Below are 17,326 nucleotides of genomic sequence, written 5' to 3'. Positions count from 1 at the left end.
AGTAAAAATTTCGAGAAAAATATGGACGTAATTTACGGATGGCCCCCTAATCCGTCGGCTCCGGCTTACCTGTTTTCCCAGAGTGAATCCGTATCCGGTGGTGGTAGTCATTCCTACGCACTTGTCGTCCAAGTAGATGGGCTCCTGTCCCCACGGCCACAGATCGTAATCCGAATCGTGATCTTCCACCACCAACTGTACGTAACATCGTTTTATACCTTCGCTCTTCTGCCGGAGGAGAGCTTCCTTGCCAATAAAATTCGGCTTCTGTCGACGAAAGATAAGGTTATTTTTATCGCCGCCCGCCTATTCGAACCGACGAATAGGAACGTAATTACGGACGACGTCCGAAGACCGCGGAAGTTTCCCGTTTTAAATTTACATAACGCCTTTGTTATAAAGGTGTTTCGTGGTTTCCGTCCTTCTAAAGATGCGCGTATATTCTCCGCCGATTCCGGATTTAAAATTCGGAAAAAGATCAATTAAAAGAACGGAATAATTGGAAAAAGTGAATTTAATGGTATAAAGACGTGATTGGACGAAAATCTTTTTACGTCGAGACGGTTAATCAAAACCGAAGGATCCACTTTTAAAATACTTCTATCGTAAAGTTTTAACAAAAAGAAATGAAATCAATGCATCGATCTTCGTTACCGTGTTTAAATCGTCTTTTTTAAACCAAACGAAATGATTGGAGAGGGCAGACGGCTAGAATGTCTGTCCGTAACGTGTAAACCCGAAACGTGCGTAAACGTCGGACGGACATTATCCAATACGGGAAAGAGCAAACTTCCCTAACTATTGTAAATATAACATTCGATTTTAATAACAATTCCCCCGCATCCATCGATCGATCGATCGCGCTAATCTTTTACTCGTATCCTTACCGTTACTTTTCGTCTTTTTAATTCCAACCGCTGATATTACTTACGTTAAAATTAACTCTAAAAGTTCTTCCGCATTCTAGTGGCGTGGTAGTCGTATCTAAATCTTGACCCCAAAACGCGTAGAACTTTTCGATCCTTAAAGTTCTCATGGCGTATAAGCCGGCGTGCCGAATTCCGTATTTTTCTCCGGCTTCTATCAGCCGATCGTAAACGTGAAGGGCGTACTGAGAAACCAAGCGAGAATTTTACAAAGATTAATCATCATAATATATACCGGTACATATATTACGCTCGTACTTACTTCGTTTGGTATGTAAAGTACGTAGCCTAATTCTCCCGTGTGAGTAAGATTCATGACTCGAATTCCACTAGCTAAGCCTATGTTCAATTGCTAAAAAACATTGACGTTATATCGTATTATATAAAAACTTTAAAGGCATTTATATATAAACTTTTTACCTTGTGAGTAAAGAAAGGAAATTCTTGCGGCGTCAGGTTGCTGTCGGTCAATTCGGTCAGCAGATTCCGGGAACTGGGACCCATCAGACAGATGGCAGTGTACATGGAAGTGACGTCGGTGACAGAAACCGTGCTATCCGCCGCTAAGTTACGTTTGATCCAGCTCTGGCACCTGGTCTGTTGGTTTGTCGGCGCTATCATCATGTAACTAAATCCGCGTAAACGAAAGTTTATCGTGGGAAAACCCAACCGTCTTTATTACAATATTACTTACTGATTTTCGGTCAGTCTGATTAAACTGCAGTCGTTTTCGTAACCTCCCAATTTGTTTTGCATTCCGGTATGAATAATCGAATTAACGGGAATATCGACGTCGTTAGAGCACAAATATTGTAACACTTCTACCACTTCTCTTCCCGGAGACTGAAAAAAATTATAACCGTTAGTGGTGTATAAACGTACGGTAAGCACTCGACTCGTCCGTATACAGAAATTGCTAATTATTTTACCTAATGACGAGACGCGTTAAGGTTATTTTTTTTAACTCTTTCCGCCCTGTGGGCACTAAGAGGGCCTCTTTTTGCCAACCATTATGGGTTCGGCCAGGCCCACAACGGGGCGACCGGGTGGTGAGGGACGGGGCCTGACATATCAGGACGGACCACCCCCTGAAAAATTCCTGGGGATTTTTCGACCCGTCGGGATTCGAACCCGGGTCCCCCAGAGCGGTAGGCTTCCACTTTGACCGCTCGGCCATCCGGCCTCTGACGAGACGTGTATAAAATCTTCGGCTAACGCTCAGATGTCTCGCGTCTATCTCGAGCGCAACGCGTGCCACACGGACGCGTCTAGAAGCGCTTCCACCACAGTACGTGCCAGAGGTGGTGTGGGAACTCCGCAACCATTTTCCCCCATTCGAAGCTCGGCCAAGTCGGTGCGGTCCAAGTCTCTTCGGATTGGGGGAAATGGCCACGGTGAATTTGTGTTTGTTTGCTGGCCTCAAACAGGTCATTAATTTAAGGGCACTTTGCCGACCTATGTCATTCGGAGCCAGCGTGATGGCAGTTCTCAAACCAGGGGCCGTATTCTGGTCACCGTCTCTGGTCTCTCGTCTCTCACAAGCCGGTCGCTGATTGGCTAACCATTCGGATTAGCCAATCAGCGACCGGCTTGTGAGAGACCAGTGACCAGAATACGGCCCCAGGTTTTTTTTCTACCGTTTCCTAAGCTCTACCAACGTTGTCCAAAGCACGTGATGTCTGGCGGAGAGCACTTGGAAGGCCAATAAAAGTAATTCCTACGTATCTTGTTTTTATTCTAACATTCTAACAGACACGCCACGACAGTACCTACGCATCGTTTAACGACTATAGTGAATTGCTCGCTTTACAATTGAAGCGTAAAATGTACTTCGACTGTAAATATATCGGTATATAAATTAGAAGTAGAATAATAATTATTATTTATAGCAAAGATTCAATGAGATAATCCAGTCTTGTGGCATTTCCAGTTTGTTACTCAACTCAACTGAAGACAACTGCAAGTATGCCTACTCTTTAATGATAAAAACCGCTTTATCACAATCAATAGTTAAAGACCAAGACTCTATATTAAACTCAACTTACCACCACTGGTATCTGAATATGTTACATTTTCCATCCAAATCGTGTATCGCCATGGCAAACATCAATCTAAACTTAAAGCGTATGTTACTTCAGATGCGGCTTAACTATAGTTCATTACTGATAGACAATGTATATATCGATTTCTCCAAGGAATGTTACTGGTGCAAATCTCGACCTTTTTCGCTATATCATATGCTTACAGTGTGCTCAGCCATTGAAGATGCTCAGCGTAAATTTCAAATAAAAGAAATTTTTGTTTCCACTCACGAATTACACTTTAGATCTAATCTTGATAATTTATCGAAATTTACAATGTTTAAGATTTACAAGTTCTTTGTTTACATAGTTAATATGTTAAAAAATAAATTATAATGGCTAATGAAGTATTGTGTAACATGTCTTCAACTTTTAAATGATTGTTATAATTAAGACTAAAGTTATGAATGTCCAGAAAATTATTTTATTTGTATATCAATACTTAGGTAAATAACTATTTGGCAAAGTTAAAATCAAATTTGTTTTTATAATACAATTATTTCCCCCTGTAACAAGGTATCCTTATTACAATAAACTGATTGATTGACTGATTATTATTTATAGCTCTATAATAATAATTTTCTGGTATAAATAATTTACTTACACTGTCGATTACAAAATGTTTAACGTGCCGGTGTTGTAAATTTTAAAGAAATTTCATTTTCTCGGCCATACGTTACAAATGTAAGACAATTTACGCTCTCGTTAATTTTTCTTCTTTCCACACGTCAAAATCTAAGTTACGACGACAAACGTCGCTACGGCCGTATCACATCCAAATGCAACTTAAACCAATTGTACGCATATTTATAATAGAGTTAAAGTATACAGTGGAACCCGGTAACCTCCGAGTCCTTTTTCCCCCATCGTTTAGTGAAACGTGTTAAAGAGAACCGGTTAACTCGAATTCCTCCAAACATTTTAACTCCAAATCCGAATTCTTTTCCTCCATCCGTTCGAGTTAACCGGGTTCCACTGTATAATGAAGTAGGGATGTGGCCAAAAAAATCATCCGGTTGGGATGCCGCTGTTAGAAACAGGTGGTAAAACACTACGCTAGCAAGTTTATTTTTATTCTTGTTTTTATATATTAAAATGTCGATTTACGCTAAAAGTCTCGTTACATTTTCATTGCGGTCTATTCGGTATTAAAGAAAGTGCAACTCGTATACTAACTTATTTGTTGCGTCGCTGCTTACGGATATATCTTTTAATGACCTCGTTAACTGTTTACGAACTCCAATTACCTTACAAATTTTGTGTAAAATTTTTTATTGCCCGAGACCGTTGTAGTTTGGCACCTTTTTCTTTCCTTCCGCTTTGCGTGGGGTCGTGCCGTTCGTAATAACACTTGGAATTGTAGTACTTTGTTCCTCCGTCTTACATTAATAATACTACTAATGTTAAATATGCTAAGATCGCCATTGACCTGTAAATAGGTTTTTTTTTTTTTTTTTGGCTGTGTTTTACTGTCGTTGAAGGAAATTGGACGGAGTTATTTGGATGAACTGGTAACGACTTAGAAATTCCTTGTTACCCGAATTTTCGACATTCGAATTGCTTTGCATAACCGAGTACGGATAAGAGAATTTGTTCCAAAGAAATTAACTATTGAAAATATTACTATTGGTACTACTGAAAGTTTTAGATGCTAGTTTAAAATTATTCTTAAAATAGCATCTTTTGCATTGTTTTTATATTTTGAAAACGACACGACGTATGGCGATCTTAAAAATAACAACAGGTCCTTGAGTCCTAAAGTTTTTTGTTCAATTTAGTACAGTCAAACCTGTTTTTATGCGGTCTTTTTTGTGCGATTTTTTATTTGTGCGGTTTTTTTTGGTGCGATTTTTTATTTGTGCGGCATAGTTGGCGACTAGTCTCATGCGTTTTGTCATGTCTCACGTTGACTTATTATAGCTAAATAAACTTATTATAGCATAAATGAACTTATTATAGTAATATTATTGCATGAATATGCGAAAAATGAAATAATTTATTTTTTAAGTCAACAAAACACTACCTGGACAAAAATATGTAAAACAGACGATAGACAAGACGATGCAGTCAAGTGCTGACATCTGTTGTCAATAAATTCTACGTGCGTTTTAATTACGTCAATTAAACCTTCAAAGTGCTTTCACATTCCTGGACCATTAAGATAAGATTCATTTCAAAGAGTAAATTGAAAGTAAATGTACTGTATTATTTTTTGTATTTAGATATAAAATTTTAGGATTTTTATTTTATGTTTAGACATAATCCCTGAAAATGAATAAGGGCAAAAACAAAGCGAAGAGGAAGGTAATTTCCTTAGAAACTAAGACTACGATTTTAAAACGAGTTATTTTCTATGTGAAACTTTTTTTATGCGGTCCCTATTCACCGCATAAAAAAATATTTTTTTAATTGTGCTGCGAAAACTATTTTTTATAGCCACTCGTGAAGTTTCGTGCGATTTTTTATGCGGTCCCTATCCACCGCATAAAAACAGGTTTGACTGTATTTTTTAGGAAAGTCTCTTCGCGTTTAGAATTAAAGAACTTTACACAAAAATAAAAAAGTGACAATAGAAACAACAACAAAAACAATTTAAAATTCTATTAGGCTAATTAACAGTGTCTTTTAAGACCTATTTCCGAGCAGCATTTTATTTTCATTTAGGACAGGATTAAGGTTTGGAAGAGAATTATTATAAAAGAATAATTTGAAGTGATGGTAACGGTAATTTCCGAGTCACTTAAACAGAAAATCCTGGTTAATTCGAACTCAGATAGTTCGAAATCCCGTTAGTTCGCAACTGTACTTTTTCTCGGCCGGGGATGTAGAGATTTACACGTTAAGGAATTCGGTTAGTTCGAAATATGGCTAATTCGAAATTCGAAGTGAAAATTCTGTCCGAACTGTAATATGTGTATGTTAACTGGTTCATTTAGTGCGTCCGTGCTATAAGAGAACAATAGAGCGAAAACGACTCTAATCTGGTCAATATGGCTTTGCTTTCACGGTAACACATTTGTTGCCTTACCCACGGACTTCCCTTTTCTCATAAAATACGGCTGGTTTTCAGACTGCAAGATGGGCTGCGAATAGCAGATTGAGATACTGTATTTGTAGAGCTCTAGGCTCCTACATTTGGGAGACTTTATTACTTTTTGGGCCACTTTTAAAATAATTCGAGTTACGTTTCGAGGAATTCTGCTTTACTTTTTATAAAACCTATCTGGCGACCTGTGACGTTCTCACCAGACACGTGCTGCTTACTTGCACTTTATTTTTATTATTATTATTTATTAACGAAAATAGCGTTCTGTATACGTAGCCGTATTCTGTTGGTTTAATAAATTACATCAATTACATGGTATTTGGCATATTATACAAAAATAGGTAAATCTCGGACAATTCGATAATTCGATATCACGAATAGAGAGGTTGAGGCCAAAGTTTTCAACGCGAAGACGTGTACGTCGGACGTTCAGCGCCGCCTTCCTGTAAGCCTAGAAGTTAGACAATGGCATTTGGAATGTCATGGGAATCATGCTCGACGTTTCAAACGTCATTGTCAAACTTCTAGGCTTACAGGAAAGCGGCGCTGAACGTCCGACGTACACGTTTTCGCATTGAAAACTTGGTCGGGGCGTGGCTCCCTCTGGCTGGTGTCCGCCGACGGTAACGGATAAAAATTGTGACCGGCGTCTCGCACCGAAAAATCAAACCGGACTCTCGATTAATAATATATATTTAACTTACCCATAATTCCAGTTTCGTAAAAGAAGAATAATCTAATATTGCGACTCTTTCTCGACACGCGTGATATTCTGACTGTACTTTCTCGAACCAGGGCGGTTTTCCAAATGTTTCGGTAAACGCAATACGTCTCCCTCCTTCTTGGATATCTGGCTCGTCTGCAATTGAAATCGTCAGTTTTTTCATTATTATACTGTATGCTATTCAAATTGTCAATAGAACAAAGTAGCCATTTTGATTAATCGGTTGAATTAATCGACTCACTTTCACGGTGGGTGAAGTTTAAATAACGCCCACTGGGTTAACAGGATATTTCCATTGTTTACTCTATCGGAGTCTATCCCATTTTCCTTCCGACATCGACATTCTGCTTTTAACCGTCCACGCTCGATGACAAGGTCAAAAACGTTAGCATCATCTAAACTTCACTCACAAAGGTACATTAATTCAATTCGGAGTCTTAAATTGAATATCGGCCAATGGCAGCATAACCAGATCCATGGTTTAGGGGATCCAAGTTAAAATTTAATATGAATAGCTACACATTTTAATAAATTATAACTTTGGTTAATTACATAATGGCTAAAATAAATATATTTAAATTACCAAGTCAGTATTTAACTCCACAATTAGGATAAATTATTTTTCCTATATTTAGCATTTTTATTCACTTTTTCATTACAAAGGAAGAGGCCCGAACCCCCAAGCAACCTCTCCTGTTGCACCAGTGTTGGACAATAATTTGGATATTTCAATTTTTTAATAAAAATTAAGTGGAAATACAATAAATTACTCAAGAAATATACGAATTTATCACCACGTTCGATGCAGTTTTAATAGAATAGTGTGCACACTTAACGTTTGGGCTGCAATTTGAAAAAATTGTAGACCTATAAATTCCCGCTGTCGTCTATCCATCTCTTTTCTTAATCTCGACAAGGTATTTAGACTAAAGACGAGACCAATTACAAAACCTTAGGGACAGGAGTCCCCAATTAACTATATACGAACGTCCGATGAAAAACCGGAAGTCACGTGATTTTGATTCAAAAATTTTTTTCCCGAAAGGTGTTAGATAGATGACCGGCACGACTCCGTTGCTAACGGAAAAGCGTGATGTACGGGGCGAGCCACTACTTATACGAGGTAGAGAGAGTATATTTTAAATTAAATAAATGAAAAATATGATTAAACATTGCAGCCCAGCATTAAGTGCATTTATTACTCAACTTAAAATATAATTCTAGGAATTGATATTTTATTTAAGAAAACGTGCAAACAAGAAAAAACAGAATGGAATTCGAACGGGCAATTATTTATTATGACATCGTCACAATGTCCAACTGCGATGTTTGTCGGAACGTAGTGACGACTAATACTTGACTTCGTGCATTCCTTGTCCGCAGAATAACTCTGGAATGAGTTGTCCGATCTTGATGAAATTTTCTACGACGACTCATCATCACTCAAGGATAAACTGATTAAAATTTCAACTTTCAAAAATGATCCGTTTTTGTAGAACTGGATATAGGTGTTTTTCTTCAGTATGGATCATTTTTGAGAGTTGAAATTTTAATCAGTTCATCCTTGAGTGATGATGAGTCGTCGTGGAAAATTTCATCAAGATCGGACAACTCATTCTAGAGTTATTTTGTTGACAAGGAATGCATGAAGTCAAGTGTTAGTCGCTTCCTGCACGCACGTGTAGAAGCGCCATCTGGTGGTCGGAAAATATGACAAGCATTAAAACGGTAATTTTGAAAGGTAAATGTTGTCACTAACTGGACACACAACAAATATAAAGAATTTTTATAGAATAATAAGTTTAAACAAGTCTTCTTTTTAAAACGTGGAGCAGCCGCGATCAATATTGATGGCTTTACGATCCATTCTCTCCTTTGTCTTCCTATCGTTAGTACGAAATTTCGATCTCTAAATGGAGAAGCTGCGCAGAGATTCCAAATTGAGATGAAGTCGCTCAAATTCATCATCATCGATGAAATGTCAATGATTGGTGCAAAAATGCTTTACATGATCGAGAGAAGATTGAGAGAGATAAATCCCGAGAAAGATGAGCCTTTTGGTGGATTCTTTATCTATTTGTTTGGTGATTTTCGTCAGCGGATTTTCGTTCCTTCACGGATGTCTTACAACATCTAGCTTCGGGTGATTTCTCTGATACAGATCTGAACATTCTGACGACAAGAAATCGAGCCTATTTATCCAGAGATGAACTTGATCAGTTCCAAACGGCAGTAGAGCTATATCCAACAAACGAGCAAGTTAAACAAAGCAATGAAGACTACTTGCAGTCAACTGGATGTTCTTTTGCTTATAAAGCAGGGGTGGGCAAGCAAGAGTTCAGTGGGAGCCGAAATGTAGGTTTTGCAAAATGCATGGAAGCCGCAGTTCTGTACTATCATGGTGGATAGTATGGTAAGGCTGGAAAGGATAGCACTTTCAGTAAGAGCCGCATGTAACTCAAAAAGAGCCGCACTTGCCCATGCCTGTTATATATCATCTGAAAACACTCCAGATATTGCCCTGCCTTCGTCCAAAGATGACTCAAGCTCTTGGTCTCTTGGTCCCTCCAAGTTTTTGAATCTCTCAGTTAATGCCAGAATCATTCTGAGTCAACTTATGGGTGCAAGGAGGTCTCGTCAATGGTTCACTAAGAACTATATGCTACATTATATATGTTCCTAATGCTCGCCCTCCAGCTCTTCCTCTGTTTATTTTAGTGGAATTCGATAGCTATCAGGGACCTTTCATTTACGATAATCTGTTTCCAATAATCCCCATAACACGCACTTCAAACGATGGCAGTATATTGCCATCTCGTAGACAGTTTCCCCTTACCTTAGCATACTCGATGACTATACATAAATCACAGGGATTAACTCTTCCAAAAATCAAAATAGATATAGGGAAAAAAGAGACAGCTATCGGTCTTACCTATGTTACATTGAGTACAGTGAAAAAAATAACTGACATAGTATTTTTAAAGAGTTACAATAAAGATCGCAACAAGTCAATCTGTAAGTCCAAGGCCTATAGTGACAGTCAGAATTTCGTGAGACGTTGGCATAGCAATTAATTAATGGCTTATTCTGACCTTATATTTGTACTTTTAAATGATCCAATAGAAATCATATATATTGTTGAACAAATGATTCTTTGTTTCTTTTTTCCTCATAATCTAGAAAATAAAGGTGCGAGCAGCTTCGTTCCGACTACATGCTGATGTAGCGTTACTTAACTAGTTAAACATATTTTTAATTTATTTAATCTAAAATATATGCTCTGCACCTCAAATTAGTACTGTAGTGTCTTGCCCCCGTACATTCTACTTCTCCTTTAACAATAGAGTCGTGCCAATCATCTATCAAACACCATTCCAGGAAGTTTTTTTAAATTAAAATAACAGGACTTCTGGTTTGCATCAGAAGTTTGTATATACCGTAGTTAATCGGGGCCTCCTGCTCCAAAGATTTCCATATCTTGTCTCGAATTTCATCAATCTAACTTGGTTCTCGAGATTTTCGAAAGACAAACGGACGACAGTGGGAATTTTTCAAATTGCAGCCAAATAATAAAATGGCTAATCTAAATTTTACATAAATGCACACAAAAACATCTAAAAATGTTTAATTATCGTGGTCGATGATTAAATATTTTAAATAAATCTGTTTAATTAAACAATAATAAATTTCTTTAATTTAATTCAATAATTTTTGATTAAAAAAATTTACACTGATAAATTTTTCCTGACAATACAACAAATTCTAAAAAGTACACAAATTTCAATCATACTAGAAGAAAGAAAATGAAGAAGGAAAATATATTGATTGGCCCAAGTGGATAAGATCTGTCATTCTAAACAATTTTTTTTTTTTCTTCAAAATCCAGGTTGGATCTTCAAAAACTTTCAGAGACTAACTAGGTGTCATGTTAGGTCCCATATCTCATTACTTGGCTACTAAATATAGGATTACCAAAGCAGTGATAGATAGAAATAAAAACTCTTTCAGTGCCCACAGGGTAGAAAAAGTAAACAAATTTAATTTTTAATAAATGAAACTGGACCAACCTTTTAAATTTGGATCGAAGTAAGCAGGTCGTTCGTATGCCATCGTTTGGTTAAAAACGGCACCCGCAGCTTTCAATCTAGGATAAATGGGAGACATTCTGAGACAACGACCGGTGTTGAATTCGGCGAAAGGATAATGAAGAGAATAATGGAGACCTATGCAAGTTCAAAATAAAATCTCAATACATTCAAACTTTTGTAATCTTTTTTTAACAAATAGAGAAAAATTTCCACTTCAGTAAATATTGAGTTTGTGTAAAGCCTACTTGGAACTTCTCTCATTCTGTCTCTCAGAAATAATGGATTATTATGTAATCCCAAGAATCTTCGTATGTCCAAGTCCCACACGTCAATCGTCGGTTCTCCATGATGCATCCATTCAGCCGTCACTTTACCCACACCACCTGCAGCTTCAATGCCGATTGACTTCATTCCGCTGGCAATAAAATAATTTTTCACCTGAAATAATACATAAAATGTTTTAGTGCAAAGAGACAGAGATGTTTGTTGATTGTGCTATTTAAAAATTGAACAGAATGAACAATTATGCTATATTTTGCATAGAAAAATTTTTGTTATGTTTATGCTTGAATAGTGTGATTGAATTTTTCAAAATTTAGGAAAACAGAGATAACTGAAAATGTACTGGATACTAAGAGGGAAGAAATATGAATATGTTATAAAATATAAGTCAACTACAGTCGTTGAAATATCTGCATCGGAATGAAATGGATGTGAATAAAAACTTTTTAATACACCTATAAGTCTGTTGAACAATAAATGCACTAATAGATCATCCACTCCTTCCACATTTCTAAAGAATGAAGTGTGGAATAAGTGAAGAAGTGTGAATTAACCAAAAAACGTATGCCAAATTAGACGAAATCCAAAATCAACTTTGTGTGCAAAATTGAATAATAAACGAAATTCAAAATTACCTTAAATTAATAATGAGTAAATTTGAAAACTTAAAAGACAGTATACTATAATGCCAAAAATTAAAAATAACAGAAATAGTTGATGATATCTACAATTACAGAATGAAATGAAAGGAATATGTGAAGAGAATGAACAGAGATAGCAAATTTGTCTTATTATACTATATACTCCAGGAATAAGACCTGCAGGTAGACCCAGGAAACTATGGAGATATGATTTTGATGAATGGTACAGGTAGATGTCCAAAAGAAAGACGACGAGAAGAAGAAGAAAAAAATTAACTTCAATAAAACTTAAAATTAAAAAAAAAGCAGAATGTTTGTTTAAAAGTCTTAAACTAAACTTAAATTTATTTATAGGATGTGAATCAGTCTTTCATGTTGCTCAGAATTCAGTCAACTACATTATCTAGTTAAAATATTCACCAAATATGCTTAATTCACTATATAATTAATTTAAATCAAATTTATTTTTAACTTTTACTGTACAAAACAAAGTTTAAAAATTAAACCAGACATTTCTGAAATTCAATATAAATTTGTTCATAAAGCTGATTTATTGTGGACAAAACTGACATCCTACTTTCAATGTAATGACAAAAATATGGTTCATTATATTCTTGCTTAACTTTATTAGCATAAATAAACTGACTTATTGACAATTTTATACTTTTTCCACACTGATTAGATTGTTTGTAACTGATGGAAACCATTTTATTCCGTTAGTTTTCATGGAAATGGGAAATAATTTCAATTGTGACAAGTACTTTACAGAGCTATATAGAAATACAATTCATAAATAAGCCTCTCAAAATCCAAACCGATCAACAACATAAAATAAAAAATTGATGTTATATTATTTACATATTTCAAGCTATACTTAAAATGGCAGATTTCATTTTGTGGTATTAAATAGATTAATGCTAGTTAAGTGTTTGGTTTCTGAAAAGTTAAACACTAATAATGAATACTAAAATTGAAAACTTTATAGACAGCAGAGTTGATGTCCAAGACCTTCAATTATGTATTAGATTTGCAAATATTTTTGGTTTATGTTTATGTACAATAAGAGCAGAATAGTGTTTTAGTTCATATTTATTGTAATTAACATAATCAACAGTAGTTCTTATGAGATATTTTATTTTGTGAAAATGCAAATATTCTGAAAATGCTATCAAATTTATCTTGAATTAAAGACCACATTTTATAAATTTGTATTTTAATGATGATAATTTACTTATTAAGCATAGATATTTAAGATGAAACATATAAAGACGTTTTTGTCCATTTATGTTTATACATAAAATTTAATTTATCATTATAAATTATATTTATACATTGTAATGTCAGCCAATAGATTACAGCTAAATTTGTCCTCTGGATTACCAAGTGACATCATCATTATAGACTAACATTATTTATTCAAGATTAAATAAGATAGAAAACTAAATTGATAAAAGGTTTTATATTAAAACTTTATAAAAACAAATTAATTCAAAATACTACCTCGGGTGCTTCACCAAGAATCCACTTGCAGTCGGGTGTAAAGCTCTCGGCTCCATTACACAATCTATCGACTTCCACGTCGCCTAGAGACGGAATGCGAAACAACATTTCTTGCAATAATACATCTGAAATTAGTAAATTAACATATTACATATGTAAAATACAGTTTCTATAATTATGGAAAATAAAATATACACTCATCTATGTGTCTTAGTTTAAAAAATATTGAGGTTGTTTTGGAAATAAACAAAAAATTTTCAACAAATTTTCAATTATTTTACAGTAAAAAAATTTTGGCGTAGTAAATGCTGTTATAGAAAAGTGCTGCACTAATTAAATCCAGACTAGTCAGGTAATACAATATTTAATATTAAAAAAAATATATCAATTTGTTTTAAAGGAATGTTTTTCCTAAAAAATCACTAAAATTGATTTAATATTTAGTCATAAAAATCCAAATAAATTGCAATAGGAAAAAAATGAAGTTCCTATTAAATGTAATTTTTAATTACTTTATTTTACAACTGAATTTTCAAATGTTTTTATTCTTATTAAAATTATCTAATGTTGTTTCAACTTTACTGACTTAAAATACTTTTATTTACAAAATCATCTCTGCTCTACAGTGCACTGCAGAAGTTAAATAAATACAAAGTTACATTTGAAGGGTACAGCTCAAAATTGCGACAATAAAATAATACATAACATTTACTTGACAAAGATTTAAAAGAAATAAAAGTGATTACATTCTGCCTACATATATAACTTGTGAACATTGAAAGGATACAAATTAACTGGAGTTATACAAAATATATACAAATATTCACTCCTCAAAAGTGAAATTGCAACACATGAAGAAATGCATGTAGCAACATGCAATTTGCAGGACCAGTAGAGGTGACAGAGATATGCAAATGAGTAAGTTTGCATAAACATTGGATCATGTGGTACGAGTTTTGGGCTATAAAGACCAGCAGCTAGCTTGGGTTGTAAATGCTATCAGCAACAGTTTGCAGCAGCCAAACTTTTGAAGAAGTGTAGAAAATGCCCCAGAGATGACAGTGACCTAAATTCCACCAGTTAATAACTGAGAAACGAGACCATATCCTGGAGCTACATAGCCTTGGTTTGTCAATATACACAGTTGCCACACATGTTGGGCACGATGCAAGTACTATCCAGTGATACGTGACACAATACACACAGAAACTTCTGCAGACATGCTGAAGAGGGAATGGATCACACTGGCACAGGACAGAGCATACAGATTGGCATATAATGTTCAAAGCACTGATTGAACATTTTAAACTCCAGACCCTGGCTGAACTGGGACCTGAATGTTTCAAGCAATAGCCTATACCTGTGATCAAAATAGTTGTTTTGATTACAGGTATAGGCTTTTGCTTGACATATTCAGACCTCAATTCAGATTGAGCAATTCATATTTTCAGTCAAGGGCTGAAAGCATTTTTTGGAGATGCATGTTCTATTCTTTGTGGTGGGAGTGGGATTGGAAGGGGAGGATCTTATTAAATGTTGAACCATAGCTCAAAGTAAAGTTGTTCCCCCTCTGAGACTAATAATGATAACTAATGATGATTGTGTTATCAGCAACATCTTGAAGTACTGCAAAAATATAGCTTAAAAATTCCTACTTACTGAACTTTTATTACAATAAGTGAAGTATGTTTTAACTTATAAAATGTAGATCATGCTAATTCTCTTAACATTAAGCAAGATGATAATATCAGTGAATGTTTTTTGTCTTTTTCCAACCTGTGAACACTAAGGACTTTTTAATCATACCTATTGTGAGTTCAACTAGGCCCACAATGAGGGCAGTTTGAGTGGTGAGAGAGAAGCCTGACATATCTGGACAGACAGTCCATGAAAAATTCCTGAGAACTGCTCCCTAGAATTTGGTCCCAAGTCTCCAGAGTGATAGACTGCTATCTTTGCAATTCAGTAATTTGGTCATCCTATATAAATAATTACAATAAGCAGATTCTACTGCATTAACAAAATATATCAGGGTTTCGAATGCCATCAGTTCACTCACTGATAACAAAGTCCCAGGTCTTGATGGCATAACCACTAGGATGATAAAAACACATTTGAGGCCAATCCTACAGTATTTGTAATTCTCTTCAATATCTACTTGAACACTAGCCTTTTTCCTACTCAGTGGAAAAAGGCTAGTGTCAAACTGATTCCCAAACCCACCAGCACTAACACTTACAAAAAATACAGGCCGATCTGCCTTCCCCAACTCTGGGAAAAGTGTTAGATGATCTAATGATTAATAGGATCACTTGGCATCTATGTAAGCATAGAGCCCTGCATCAGAATCAGTTTGGCTTCTCTAAAAACACAGGTACAGTAAATGCCATTCATCAGGTCATTAACTACATCCACCAGGCTAAACAAAACAATCAGCATACTGCAATTATCACTATTGACTTTAGAAGTGCCTTCAATCACACCCTGCTGGCCACCTCGTAACAGAATGTCTGAATGTTATATATAAAAAAAGAAATGTAACAACTGATGAGGAGCGCAAAATAGACGAAAAAGATTGCACCCGAAATGCATAGTGGAATAAAGAATGATGAGGATAAAACCCAATAGTCTTTGTCTCTGATAAAATGCAGTACAGACAAAATAACAACAGTTAAACTAACTGTGAATCTTGCACACATTACATGTTTGAAACTAATCTTGCACACATTACATGCTCATCACTGCCCTCAAAATCTTTATAAACTTCTTCAGTCCTATCTTAGTGACAGGAGTTCAGGTGTTTACACAACACAAAATAACAGTCATACACATCACTTGAGGCTGACTCAGGGATCCAGGTCTGGTCTTGGTCTCTGGAACATAGCCTATAACTCTATTCTGCACTTAAATGACACCCTGCCTCCTGGCTGCCGCATACAAGGCTATGCGGACAACACAATTATCCTAGCTTCACATAGGAACAGTGAACACTTACAGGACATATGCAATGACATTCTCATTAACATTCACCAGTGAAGTATTAAGCATAGGTAACCTATTAACACAGACAAATGCAAAAGCATGATAGTTGGGAGGAACACACCACTTGTCAGGAAGCTTACCCTTCGAATAGGTGATCACAGAATAAAGCAAACAACAGAAATTAAATATTTAGGTGTTATTCTTGACAAGAGACTTAACTTCACACCCCACATCAAATACATCACGAACAAAACTAAAAAGACAGCCAATGCCCACATTAGTATTGCTAGGAACACATGGGGCTTTGGCCCTAATGCTACTAAGCTTATTTACAAGGATGCAATTCAGCCAGCACTCCTCTATGCCGTACAGGTCTGGAGCCACGTGGCTGCCAAAGTCCATAACCATAAAAAACTGTTATCTGTTCAAAGGATTGCAGCTCTCCGCATTTGTAAAGCCTATAGGACCACACCCACTAGTGCCCTTTTGGTAATGTCAGGATTGACCCCTATTGACTTAGAAATTAAACACATTATTTGGCAGGAAAATCTTGTCACCTTACCCTGGCAAGATTATAGCAACTTGGATGTTGACAATACAATTAGAGTAGGTAAGATTCCTCCCCGTTTGGCCTTGATCGATGATATCAAAAAATTCAGCATTGACAAAAATACCCTCTCAACTTATTGATACAATTGCCACCCCTCCCATCAGCTTGCCCTTGACATTTACTTCAAAGATCCAGGTGATTATCCTATGGTAGGATTTACACTGATGGTTCCAAGATGGGTGACAATGTGGGTGCCGCTTTCGTAGTTTACTCAGACTTAGGCCGCGAGCTTCACAATGCTTGCTTTCATCTAGGTACACACTGCTCAATAGCACAGGCAGAAATTTTAGCTATTTATATGAACTTAATTCACATTAGGCATAGGAAGGACAAAAGACACTACTTACGTTATTGTATTTATTCTGAGAGTAGGGTAGCTTTACACAGGATTGCAAAGTCTGATAGCTGCTTAAAACTCATCCATCTCATACACCACATTCTCAGAC

At 35.8% G+C, this 17,326-nt stretch overlaps 1 protein-coding gene across 3 annotated transcripts in view; it reads right to left on the bottom strand.

The window, feature by feature from the left end:
• Positions 1-17,326, bottom strand: part of LOC136990492 (pyruvate dehydrogenase phosphatase regulatory subunit, mitochondrial) — a 39,838-nt gene that overhangs the window by 364 nt on the left and 22,148 nt on the right. For all 3 annotated transcript variants that reach the window (XM_067288877.1, XM_067288879.1, XM_067288878.1), the window contains exons 10-18: positions 13,289-13,413; positions 11,111-11,303; positions 10,845-11,000; positions 6,758-6,912; positions 1,621-1,769; positions 1,347-1,554; positions 1,189-1,278; positions 932-1,111; positions 70-267 (exon numbers count right to left, since the gene is read on the bottom strand). In XM_067288877.1, the coding sequence (XP_067144978.1) occupies positions 70-267; positions 932-1,111; positions 1,189-1,278; positions 1,347-1,554; positions 1,621-1,769; positions 6,758-6,912; positions 10,845-11,000; positions 11,111-11,303; positions 13,289-13,413 (1,454 nt within the window). The remainder of the gene's footprint in view (positions 1-69; positions 268-931; positions 1,112-1,188; positions 1,279-1,346; positions 1,555-1,620; positions 1,770-6,757; positions 6,913-10,844; positions 11,001-11,110; positions 11,304-13,288; positions 13,414-17,326) is intronic.

This window comes from Centruroides vittatus, unplaced genomic scaffold, assembly GCF_030686945.1.
Source record: "Centruroides vittatus isolate TY-2023 unplaced genomic scaffold, ASM3068694v2 scaffold_944, whole genome shotgun sequence".
NCBI lineage: Eukaryota > Metazoa > Arthropoda > Arachnida > Scorpiones > Buthidae > Centruroides > Centruroides vittatus.
The sequence above is the reverse complement of the archived record's forward strand: the minus strand, read 5'-3'. Positions and strand labels throughout refer to the sequence as shown.